Below are 12,186 nucleotides of genomic sequence, written 5' to 3' on the forward strand. Positions count from 1 at the left end.
CTCCTGTCCAGGTGATGTTGGTCCATGCATCTTGCTGGCGTTTCAACCCGGAGGGCTCCGATTTATCCCCTGGATCAGATTCAGCGTTAACCCTTCGCCTGCAGGAGGGCACAGTGCCAGGGGTGGGGGATGTGGTCCCCATGCCCCTGTCTCCGCTCAGCACCCTGGGTGCCGGCAGCGAGCGGGTGCCCTTGGATAAGGCGAGCAAGGTGGCCGGGAGATGCCGTGCCAGAGGCAAGAGCTGGCAGCTGGGGCTACTGGGGCTCCCCGCACTCCGGCTAGCAACTAATTGGGAGTGACATTTGTCTTAAAACCAGCATCCCTGAAAATAACCGAACGTGAGGAGCAGTAAATACTTCCTGACATACGAGCGGAGCTTGTAAAACCAGTGCCAGTGACAAAGCTGTTATCCCGCCTCTTTGATCAGGTAGCATCACGCCGCGGATCAGGACGCCAGAGACCGGCTCTGACGACGCCATCAAAAGCATCCTGGAGCAGGCGAAGAAGGAGATCGAGTCACAGAAGGGAGGTAGGTGCCGGCTTGTGGGTTGCCCTGGGGGCTACCGAGCCCTGGCTCTGCCCCCGTGGGACAGCACCCAGAGGGCTGCCGGCGGCTGGGTGCTGCGTGGCTGCAGGTCCCACGGCATGCCGAAACACACACAAGACCGACAGCGTCTGGCGCAGGGGTTTCTGTCTCCCCTAGGAAACGTTAGCCGGCCCCTGCCAAGCCCTCGTGGCCCAGTCCTAGGCAGGGTGGCCCTGGGCTAATCCTGCAGCTGGCTGGTAGCCGGCACCCGGGATGGACCAGCCCTGGCAGGGCCAAAATGGGCTTTATTTGGCATTTCTCCCACTGACATCCGTAGAGATTTGGGGCACGGTGGGAGGAAATGCTGGTAAATACTGTTAGGGACAGAAGACTCTCCATGCAGCGGCGTTTGTGGCTGGGCCTTCGGAAACTTTGGATCTACCCTTTCCTCCCCTGCCTGGCCCAAAACAGATGATTAAATGAGGATGCACGATCCATCTGGCACAAGGAATCATTAAAGCAGCTGCTCTCGCAGTCAATTACAAGAAATGAAATACTTTAAAACAGGTAGTCTGCTGAGAAAGCAGAATCCCGGAGAATTAAATTAGACAGGAACGGTGGAAAAACAGACAGGGAAAACAAACATGCTTGTCTACTGCCATCATTGGTAATGGGATTTATTTTGCAATCGCCAAAAAAGAAGCTTGTTTAGAGCTGGGGGTGTCGCAGCTTTTGCTTTGCGGGTGCTGCTGGTCTTTCAGATCCGCGCCCGCTTGATGGAGAGCGCTCTGAACCAGATCGGGATAAAATCCCTTTTCTCCTGCATTTTGAATTGTGGCCACATGGTAAAACAATGTGTGCTTTGCCTCGGGGCTCCCCTCACCCCTTTTCTTTGCAGGAGAACCCAAGACGCCGTCGGCGTCGCAGGCGGTGGCCAACGGGGCGGGCGGCAGCAGCTCGGAGGACGCCATCAAGAGCATCCTGGAGCAGGCGCGGCGGGAGATGCAGGCGCAGCAGCAGGCGCTGCTGGAGATGGAGTCAGGGGGCAGCGGGCACCCCGGGGACACGCCACCCGCCGAGCGGTCCACGCTGGCTGCCGTCAACCAGAACATCGTCTCGACCTACGTCAAGCAGGAGGAGGGGAGCGGGGCCAGCCCCGGCCCCCCGCAGACGCCCCTGGCCGTCCTCTCACCCGCCGCCTTTGTCCAGAGCATCATCCGGAAGGTGAAGTCGGAGATCGGTGATGCCGGCTCCTACTTCGACCAGCACTGGGCATCGGAGCGGAGCCTGCTCAGCCGACCCTACACCTCTGTCTCGCCTTCACTCTCCTCCTCCTCCTCGAGCTACTCCAGCATGGCCAATGGCCGGGGCTGGCCGCGGGGTGAGCCCGGCGAGGGTGGTGCTAACGAGGACGAGCTGCCGCCGGCAGACGACGAGCCCCACCGGCTGACGGAGATGAAGGCAGAGGGAGCTGGCACAGAGCCGGCAGCTGGCAGTCGTCTCTCCTACTACCCCGCCTACGTGCCGCGGACCCTGAAGCCCACCGTGCCGCCGCTGACGCCGGAGCAGTACGAGATGTACATGTACAGGGAGGTGGACACGCTGGAGCTGACCCGGCAAGTCAAGGAGAAGTTGGCCAAGAATGGCATCTGCCAGAGGATCTTCGGAGAGAAGGTACCAGCTTGGAGAAGGGGGGTCCGGTGTCCCCTCTGCTCCATGACCCAGAGTCCGGGGCTCATCGGTGGCTTCCACCAGCTCCTTCCAGGGTCCCTGCTCTCCCTGGTTTCCCCTTGGAGGATGCTGAGTCCTCAGGGTCTGACCCAACCCCGAGCAGTCTCCCAGTGGCCACCAACAACTGGTTGGTGGCACTTCCCACCAGGAACGCCCTGTCCCCTGCACAGAGCTCTGCGGGGACTGTCCTCCCAACGCACTGGGTATCCCAGGGGCCCCCACCACGGTCCCAGCACCCGCGGCTGGGGCCACGGGGTCCGGACGTGCCGTGGGGCCATGAGAGCGGCAGCGGGTGGCAGCCTGCTTCCCCTCCCTCGACGTGGGGACGGAGGGCAGGCAGCACCCCGGTGCCGTGGGGGGAGTGCGTCCCAGCCCCGGCGGGTGACGTCTGCGCGGTGCCTAGGTGCTGGGGCTGTCCCAGGGCAGCGTGAGCGACATGCTGTCGCGGCCCAAGCCGTGGAGCAAGCTGACGCAGAAGGGTCGGGAGCCCTTCATCCGCATGCAGCTCTGGCTGACCGACCAGCTGGGCCAAGGCATCAGCCAGCAGCCGACCCCCTCCCAGGGTAAGTGCCGTCCCCGCGGTCCCCGTGGTCCCCATGTGCCATCAGTCTCCCCGGCACTTCTGCATCTGCCCCACGCATCCTCCCCATGTCCCAGCGCTGAGGAGAGCTGCCACCAGCACCCCTACCCACACCCCGATCCTGGGGAGCCCCTTTCATCCCCCTCTCCTCTGCATCCAACTCATTTGAATTCCCTTAATTAGTCACTTAGACAATTTAGGGCTGTTATACAGATCCTCAAATGTTATTTTGTCAGAAATGGGTTTTAAAAGTCATCTAGTTTAAAAAAAAAGGAAAACCACAACAAAAATTCTTGGCTTTGTGCCTGGCATGAAGAAGTAACTGGGGGTTTTTTGTATCAGTGGTGTTTGCTTTCTTAATTGTTCCACCAGCTCCTCCCGCTTTGCCATAGTTGCTGGAAAAACTCAGCTGGCATCCCCCCTCTCCGGAGGGCAGAGCTGTGGGCACCCCCAAAATAACCTTCCTGCTCCCGCTGGGTCCCCACCGCTCTCCCCTCCTGCCATCCCCACTGACCCCTCTCGCCCGTGTCGCGCAGCCAGCCCAGCAGAGCCCCAGCCGTCCCCCTCGCCGCCCCCAAGCCCCGCCGAGCAGGAGAAGGGCTGCCAGGAGCCCCTCACCCTGGCCTTGGAGAGCAGCAAAGAAAACCAGCAGCCTGAGAGCCGGGCGACGCCTGTGCTGGGTGGGAAGAGATACCCCAACAGCCAGGGACCCATGGGCATCCAGGAGATCGTCGCCATGTCCCCCGAGCTGGACACCTACTCCATCACCAAGAAGGTCAAGGAGGTCTTGACGGACAACAATTTAGGTGCGGACCCTCTCCCTGCCCTGTTTTTCGGGAGCTGCTGGTGAGGCTGCATGGATGCATCACCCCAATTCCTGTAGCTGCAGACCCCTCCCCGGTTCGCTGCGGGTGCTCGGGGGGATCCTGGCACGCTGGGGAGGATGCTGGCTGGGAAACGGGGTGCACCCGCTCCGTGGGGGGACTGTAGCGCCCGCCCCGCTGCTCTGCCCCGCTCTAACCACCTCTGCTTCTCCTCTGCCAGGCCAGCGGCTGTTTGGGGAGAGCATCCTGGGCCTGACGCAGGGCTCGGTGTCCGATCTCCTCTCCAGGCCCAAGCCGTGGCACAAGCTGAGCCTGAAGGGGAGGGAGCCCTTCGTCCGCATGCAGCTCTGGCTCAACGACCCCCACAACGTGGAGAAGCTGCGCGACATGAAGAAGCTGGAGAAGAAAGGTGAGGGTCAGGGTGATGCAGCCTCCCTCCCCGGGTCCAGGGTGCTGGCCGCGCTGGGGGCTCCCCGGGCTGGAGGGTGAGCGGCGCGCAGCTGGGTCTCCTCTCCCACAGCCTACCTGAAACGTCGGTACGGGCTGATGAGCGCCGGCTCGGACAGCGAATCCCCCAGCGCCCGCTCCGAGTGCGCCAGCCCCAGCTTGCAGCCGCAGGACCTCAGCCTCCTCCAGATCAAGAAGCCGCGGGTGGTGCTCGCCCCGGAGGAGAAGGAAGCCCTGAAGAAAGCCTACCAGCTGGAGCCCTACCCCTCCCAGCAGACCATCGAGCTGCTCTCCTTCCAGCTCAACCTCAAGACCAACACCGTCATCAACTGGTTCCACAACTACAGGTACGGGCGTTCCCGGGCTTTGGATGTATCACGGTGCCGTGCCACCAAGGTGGTGTCACCGTTCCTCTTCCAGCCCTCCCAGTCCCTCTTGTCTAGACGGGGAAGTGCAGACCCACGCGTGGTCACCGGAGGTCCCCAGGTGCCGGATTGCAGCCGAAATGCTGCGTGTGCCCTGGCTGGCGGCTGGTCAAGAGGTGTTGAGCACCCTGACAAAGTCACGTTGAGCATCTAACTCGTGCTCATGTCCCTCTGCTTGCGGGTGTGGGACACCACCTGCCACCGCGCAGAAGCTCCACAGTGGGTGGGGGAAAAGCCTTATGGAGGCTCCTGGAGCACAGGATCCATTCCCACAGCAGCCCGGCCCCGGGAGGCAGCATGGGCTTCATGCTTGGGCAGCGTTGCAGGTGGACACGGGGCTTCTGAATCCTCCCCAGACCCACGCCAAGAGCCACCCGCTCTCTATGTCAACAGCCCAGGTGATGGGTTGTGCCTCTTCCTTCTATATAAACCAGTATAAAAAGACATATAAGTGCTTGTGTCAACTCCACGGAGCCTTCGGCTCCCCCCGGGGCAGCATAAAGTAGATGGTCAATATTTATGGGAGCCAGCTGAGGTTTCTCGCATGAAGCCATCGCGTGGGAGCGCGGGGGAGAGCTTGAAAAATCAGGCTTTTTGGTGAAACATTGACTAACGGGGTTTTTAAACCTGCGACCTTTCCCTTTGCACGGTTCTAGGAAAGCCCCTCCTGCTCTCAGTAAACACAACCACCCTAAAATAAACCTTTGAAAAATGTTACGTATTAAACTACAAGAAAAAAAGGTAGTGGAAAACACTTGCAGAACTGGGTCAGTTTGGCTGGAAACAGCCCAAAGTGTTGCAAAATCCGGTCACCATCTTCAAGCGGCAGTGATTTTCCCCAAAGAAAGGTTTTAAAGGCCAACAAGGTGGGGTTTTACATCTCGATGTCGCATTTTTCTGATCGGAGATGCTTTTCCAAGATGTGATGGGTGGCAGTTGCCGACCCTCCGTGGATGTGTCCCGGCAGGTCGCGGATGCGCCGGGAGATGCTGGTGGAGGGCACGCAGGACAACGACACGGACCCGGAGCAGAGCAGTGGGGCGGCCATCCCTGGGCGCCGGGGATCCCACAGCCCCGATTCGGATGCCGAGGACCGTAAACCCGTGTTCGGGGGGGGCGAGCACCCCTGCACCGCTGCGCCCGTGAAGGTGAAGGAGGAGCAGGGGGAGGCGGGCGGCTGGGGCCACCGGCGGGACTCGCACAGCCCGGCCGGGCCGGCCGAGGGGACCGGACCTCCCCAGGAGGAGCGGGGGGCAGCCCCCCACGCCGCTGCCCCCAGTGCCGGCAGCCTCCCGCGGCGGGGGGGCCGTGCCGGTGCCGCCGCCGGGGGACCCCCACCACCGCCGCACCCCGACAGCTCCCAGTCCTCCGCGGGGTCATCCCGTTGCAGCTTGGAGGTCTCCCCGACATCGCCCTCAGCGGCCTCCTCGCCCGGCCTCACCGGCTCAGCCTCACCGGGACCGTCCTCTGCCGGGCCGGTTTCACCGGCGCTGCCGCCGGCTCCCGGCCCCCGGCTCAGCACCAGCGTCCAGCGGCGCCATGAGAAGATGGCCAACCTCAACAACATCATCCACCGCCTGGAGCGGGCCGCCAACCGCGAGGAGGCCCTCGAGTGGGAGTTCTGAGCCCCCCCCCGCCGCCCTAAATATATATATACGCACCCACATATATATATATATATTTTGTTAAATGCAGCGCGCACCGAGAGGCGACAGGCGGCCGGCGCCACGGAGAGGAGCGCCCGTGGAAAGCGGGGGGTCCCACTACGAAGCCGCCCCCCCGCTTTGTTTTAAATGTGAAAAACTGGGAACAATTTTAGAAAAGAAAAGGAAAAAAAAACAAAAAATATTTATAGACCTCTTTTAGATATTTTAATAAAAGGATACTTTGGAATTTATTAACAGCTTAAGCTGCTTTGATATTAAAGATAGCTATAAAATCAAGATGATGTAGCAGTCGTGTCATTAAATGTACACTGAAGTCTTGTAGTTTGCCACTGGATGAGATTAAAAAAAAAAAAAAAACCCAAACAAAAAAACCCCACAGAAAAGACTTATTGAGCAAAGCCATCAAGAAGCACTATGAGACTGACCAAATTTAATAAACTTTTGTCAAGCGGTTTCCACCTCTGTCTGTAAGACACTGCATCGCTTCTGCCCCAGCCAGAGACTGCGTCATAGTCCCTGAAGACTCTAAAGCGAAAACCTTGATGCCATCGAGTATGTATTTAGTTCTGGTGGTTTATGTTTTTTGAAACCTTTGTAACACAGAATGTCCCGTGCGGTTGTATATGTTGTAGAAATGTCTGCAATAGCCTTCTGGAACAAGATGTAGCATGGTCCGAACGCCGTCCCCTCGCGCTTCCTCCAGCCGGCAACCGGTGGCAGCCCCGATGCGGCTTCTGCCAGCTCCCAAAGGAAGAGAAAAAATAATGCAAAAGCAAAGGAAGCGACCTGTGTCTGCCGTTTTGGGAGCGAGGGGGGAAGAGGTACCCAGGTGTGATGCTCGGGGCCAGCTCTGGTTCGCTGGGGACGAGCATCCATGGGATCCTGGTTCCCCACGCTCTGCCCTCAGCTGTTTGGGAAGGAAAAATGATGGAGCCTGTGGGCTGTGCCCCTGGGGCACCAGTGCTTGGGGAGCAGCACCCAAAAATGGTGAGCTGCCCACTCGCGGGGGGCCGAGCCCTGCTCGGGGCTGCTCCCAGCATCACAGCCAGCTCTTGTGGCTGAAGCACTTTTTTTTTAGGGCGAGCACCTGGGGAGAAGGAGCATCCCCTTGCCGCAGCCGTGTCCCCAGGTGGTGGCTGCCGGTGAGGCCGGGATGAACACCGGAGTGTCGCGCCAGGCTCTTGCCTGAATTGGGCAAAGCGCCATCGGGCTTTGGCTTTCCAGGCCTGACCCTGCGCAAAGGCGCAGGAGCTCAGCGGTGGCACCATCCCGGCGTGCTCTCCGCCACCTCCCCGACCCCGCCACCGCCAGCCGGCCTCTGCTCATGAAATGCCTTTAAATGACGCGGGGTGGCCCGTGCTCTGCTGTGTCCCCTGCCCCCATGGCATCAGCCCTCACCCACCAAGGCCACTGCTGTCGGGAGGGCTCCCCTGCCAGGCTCCGAGGCTATGCATTGACTCATTTTCCACTGTATACATTTTTATCAGAATAGAAGGTATTTTTATATTTGGGTGGTAGTCGATGAGCGATGCTAAAAGCGGCTCTGCGAAGGCACGGCTCCCCTTGCCCGCCTCCCCTGCCCCAGCGAGCCCCAGCTTGCCCACGGCCACTCTTCTCCCTGCCACCGCGCTGCAGAAGGTCGAGGCGCGACCATTGACTGCTCTTCTCCGTCGTGAGCTGGCGGGAGCTTTAGTGGAACGGGATTCAAGGAAGCACTTAGGATAGTCTCGAACACGGCAATCCTGTTGTATTAAAGCTAGCGGGACATACCGGTCACGTTTTTTGTTAGGCTCATGTACTGTACTTCAAAAGTTTCTATAAGATCAATGAACTTTGTTTAACAATTTTGGAAGGAACAAGTTCTGTAAAGAGCCGCTAAATACAGAAGTTGGATACGACTCTGGCCTTGGGGTGTGTTGTCTGGAGGCTGCTGGGATGGCAGCTCCTTTCGCCTTCACCCAGAGCCTGGGTTGATGCTGGCTCCCTTGGAAGTGGCAGCCTTGCTTTGGGTTTATGGCAAGAGCTCTCGCTGCCGTACACGATGCCTGGTGATTCGGGGAAAAAAAGAGGGTGTTACATGGGGTTAGTCCAGCTCAGGGTGCGATCCTGCCGCATGAAAGTCCTGTGCTCATCCCTGGCACGGGTTTGCTCCTGGCTCCGGGGTAGCTCAGCATCCTCCAGCGTAAGGTTCCGCTCGGCGTCGCCTGGCGGCACTGCGCACTGGCATGGCTCTTCCTCAGAGCCGGCCATCGCCGGGCGAGTTTGCAGCTTCCGACACGAGGCGGGGGGTGTTTGCGTTTGATGAATTAATAAATCCATATGTTGCGTATCTGTTTAAGCTTGTTTGTCGGCTAACATGTTGGGTAGGATTTATTTTTAATAAATATCTGAACGTCTGGAGAAGCTGGGCCGGCTGCCATGGAAACCGGAGTCTTCCTCTGCAGCTGAGCGATGAGGCCGGGTTAACCATCTGGATGCTGCGGGTGTAGCTGCACCCCGGCTGCCCTGGGCGGCACCGCTCCAGATGCCAACACGCATAGCTCCGGGCAGGAGCAGGGCTCCGCGCTCTGCGGCAGCTCTCGGTGAGCAAGTGGCCCTGGCTGGCTTTGTGCCTCAGTTTCCCCAAAAGGTGTCCCCCCCAACCTGCCATGAGACGCCGTGTTAGTAAGAAGCCAGAGATGTACGTGCAGCTGGGATGTCGCGGGCAGGGACATGGGGTCACACTGACCACTTACATGAGAACAGGCTCCCCAGTCCTTGCGTAGCACCGACACTGGCCCTGGCAAGGGGACAAATATTTTCTCCCTGGCTCAGATCCCTTGGCAGAGGGCTGGGGACATCCCACCAAGGGTGCAGGGCCACCTGACTGGGGGCACCCAAACCTGGGTGGCATCACTCCGTGCTGCCTGTAACCCAGGGTTTGGAGGGATGGGTACAACACCCCACTGAGCCTGTGACGGACCAGCAACTCGTGCTGGGGCACCCAGTGCCGTTTTTTCCGGTGAAACGGTAGGAGGGCTGTGCTCCGAATCAGTCTCCCGGCTCTTTCTCCGGGTGGCTTTTCCAGTGTCCAAACCCCCATGTTGGTCACCTGTGCCCGGCTGTTCAAGCTGTCACAGAGGGCAGAACTGTGCTGTCCCTGCCGTGGGACCATGCTGGCGCTGTGTGTCCTGACGTCCCCAGGGTGGCACCATCCCATCCCATCCCATCCCATCCCATCCCATCCCTGCAGGCAGTCATGGGGCTCCTGGGCACTGTGAGACCCTGGCGTTGGCCGGGTCCCACTCGGGTGACAGTCCCTGCCCAGCCCCACGGACACGGTGGGGACAGGAGGGGGACTAAAAGGGAGGATTAATTCCCACCTGGGCCCTTCTCCCCAGGGGCTTAAAGGCACAAACGAGGCCAGGAGGGGATTTCTGAAACGACTTTTATTGTAGCAAAAGCTTGTACCTTTCCCAAGGGGACAAAGTGACGGCTCCCCCCAGACCTGAGGTGGGTCACCCCACCTCTGAGCCAGCAGCTTTAGTGTCCCTTTTAGTTCCCATGAGGGAAATAAAAGAAACACCATCATGAGACACTGGCTTTGCTCCAGTTCGGCACATGAATCATTTGACACCCTCCGCCGCTGACACGTATGTTCCCCTTTGCTGCCATGAGCGATGCTTCCCCTTAGCGAGCCGGCCCGGGGATGATGCCCTGCCCTGAAATATCTGCCCGGCACGGTGGTGCCCGCAGCCGCTGTGCTCCCCTCGGGTCTGCCCCCGCCGCGGGTTCACCGGCCAGGCTTCAAGCAGCGATCGCCCCGTGTGAAATGCCCAGGGCTGTCTCCAGCTCCCCGGGCAGCCGGGGCGTGGGGTGCCGCTGCCATTAAGGAAGGGCTGCGCTCGCTGATATTTTCATTTTCAAACCACATCCTGCTGGAGCAGAGGGATCTGGCGGAGCTCAGCCGACCTCAGGCAGTCGCTTGTGCCGGGCAGGGAGGGGAAGGCGGCAGCAGGCTCCCTGGCTGTGAAACACCCATGCAGGGGCTCAGGTGGCTGAGATCCCATCAAAATCCTCCTCCAAAAAGCATTGTCGGTGCATGATCCCACTGCAAGAGCATCAGGACGCCCCACCAGACCCAGAGCAGTGGTCGATTCCCAGGAGGCATCAGCCAGCAAGTGGTTCGTAGCTTGCTTGCGCTGGGTGGACCACCCTGCACCCACACCCAGCCATGGCCAGAGTGGTGCACCCCTGTGGGGAGCACCCGCTGCCTGGCACGAGATGCCCAAGAGCCTGGCAGCCCTGCGAGCCCGGGGGTTTCACGCCTGGCTGGTGGCACGTTGAGCCCAGCTGCCATCGGTGCCGGGCTGGCGTTTTGTCATCGCGGAGCAGCACTGGTGTCCCTTGGTGCTGGTCCCTCAGTGGCACCGTCAGCATGTGTCCATCACCATCACGGGCAGGGCTGCACATCCCGGGTGAGGAGGGGACCGAGGCGGCACCAAGGATGATCACCCCCTCCCTGCCACGGGTCCTGGCGGGTCCCCAGGGCTTGGCCACCTCTCAGGGCCGGGGGCCACGCCGCCTCTCCAGCCAGTCCTGCCGCAGCCGCGCCACCTCCCTGCCATACTGCTCGTGGAGCCGGCAGAAGGTGGACAGGCTCTCTGCCGCGGCTGCCCCGGCACTGCCTGCCTCACTGCTTGATGCCCGCCTGCGTGGTGGCAGCGGTGGTGGCCGCGAGTTCACCTCACCGTCATCCCCGCTGCAGCTGGAGGTGTTGGGCGGCCGGTCCACTCCTGGTGTGTTGTTCCACACCGCGCAGCCGTTCTCCTTTGGCAGGATGGCAGGCAGAGCTGGCAGCCGCTCCGGGGACCGCTCTGGCCCCAAGGGCTTTGGCTTCCAGGAGCCAGGTAACTGCCGGCAGCCTCTGCACCCACCATCCGGCCCCCAGCGCATCTCCTCCAGCTGCTTCTCCAGCTCCCGCACCACCAGGCGCATGTAGTCAAAGCTGGCTCGCGAGAGCGACTTCACCCACGACTCCATGGCGGCCTGGCTCTCAGCCGCCAGCACGTAGGTGCGAGACTTGGCGCCGCCGAAACGGATGGCGAAGGCGAATTCCTCAGCTGAATCGCAGAGCTCCACGGTGCAACCCTCCAGCACGATGACACCCACCGGCTCCCGGCTCTCCCGCTCCTCGAAGTAGAAGAGCATGTTGCCCTTCAGCACGAACCAGCGGCGATGGTACGCCGTGTGCCGTTCACCGCGCTTGTAGAGGAAGCCGGCGTTGTCGGCCGGGGAGTTGCAGGTGGCATAAAACACCAGGCTCCGCTCGTTCAGCTTCATGGCTCCGCGCCCTGCAGGGACAGAGGGTGCTCAGCCGCCCGCCGGCACACGGAGCATGGGTGCACCTTAATCGCACAGTAATAAGCCATGGGCTTTCTGTTCCTGGCAGCACCGGCCCTGGCGCCCAGGAAATGGAGCTGGTGAATAAACAGCCCTGTGATCGCAGCCGGGATAACCCCGCTCCCAGCCAGGGCGCTGCGTCCAGTGGGTGCCGGGTGGGTCAGGGCTCCCCGGGGCTTCCTGGGGACGGCCTTTCCCCCAGCTGAGTGTTCTCCCGCGGAGGGGCCCCCGGCAGGGCTCGTCCCAGCGCCCCATGTCACCCAGCACAGGTGACCTTACCGCCGGCGCCGTGTTTGCCCTGTGTCGTGGCGCTCCTCCCCACGGCACGCAGGGAGGGATTATGGCCTGCGCCGCAGATCCGGCTGCTGCTCCAGAGAGCCGTGGCCAGGAACCCTGTCACCCGGGCAAGGCCACCTCTCCCCTTGTCCCCTCACCGCCCATGGCCTCGCCATGCCAGGCTTTCCGCCTACCTGGACTCTGCCTCTAGCTCCGGTCTCCGGCTGCCGCCAGCATCACGGGCGGCCGTGGGAGCGCTGGATCCGGGGTCGGCCGGGGTAAGGGGGCTGCGGGGGCCAGCACCCCCGTGTCCCCGCTCCGGCCGCTC

General features: G+C 61.1%; 2 protein-coding genes across 2 annotated transcripts in view; one reads left to right on the forward strand and one right to left on the reverse strand.

Annotated features, from left to right (window-relative positions):
• Positions 1-6,158, forward strand: part of CUX2 (cut like homeobox 2) — a 67,902-nt gene extending 61,744 nt beyond the window's left edge. The window contains exons 14-20 of the mRNA XM_059827927.1: positions 428-529; positions 1,425-2,200; positions 2,661-2,820; positions 3,374-3,643; positions 3,882-4,070; positions 4,182-4,455; positions 5,501-6,158. Of these exons, the coding sequence (XP_059683910.1) occupies positions 428-529; positions 1,425-2,200; positions 2,661-2,820; positions 3,374-3,643; positions 3,882-4,070; positions 4,182-4,455; positions 5,501-6,158 (2,429 nt within the window). The remainder of the gene's footprint in view (positions 1-427; positions 530-1,424; positions 2,201-2,660; positions 2,821-3,373; positions 3,644-3,881; positions 4,071-4,181; positions 4,456-5,500) is intronic.
• Positions 6,159-10,742: 4,584 nt separating this feature from the next.
• PHETA1 (PH domain containing endocytic trafficking adaptor 1) lies at positions 10,743-11,522 on the reverse strand. The gene has a single exon (XM_059827873.1). The coding sequence runs from the start codon at positions 11,520-11,522 to the stop codon at positions 10,743-10,745; it is 780 nt and encodes a 259-aa protein (XP_059683856.1).
• Between the last annotated feature and the right edge of the window lie 664 nt (positions 11,523-12,186).

Source organism: Gavia stellata, chromosome 21 (assembly GCF_030936135.1).
Source record: "Gavia stellata isolate bGavSte3 chromosome 21, bGavSte3.hap2, whole genome shotgun sequence".
NCBI classification, from domain to species: Eukaryota; Metazoa; Chordata; class Aves; order Gaviiformes; family Gaviidae; genus Gavia; species Gavia stellata.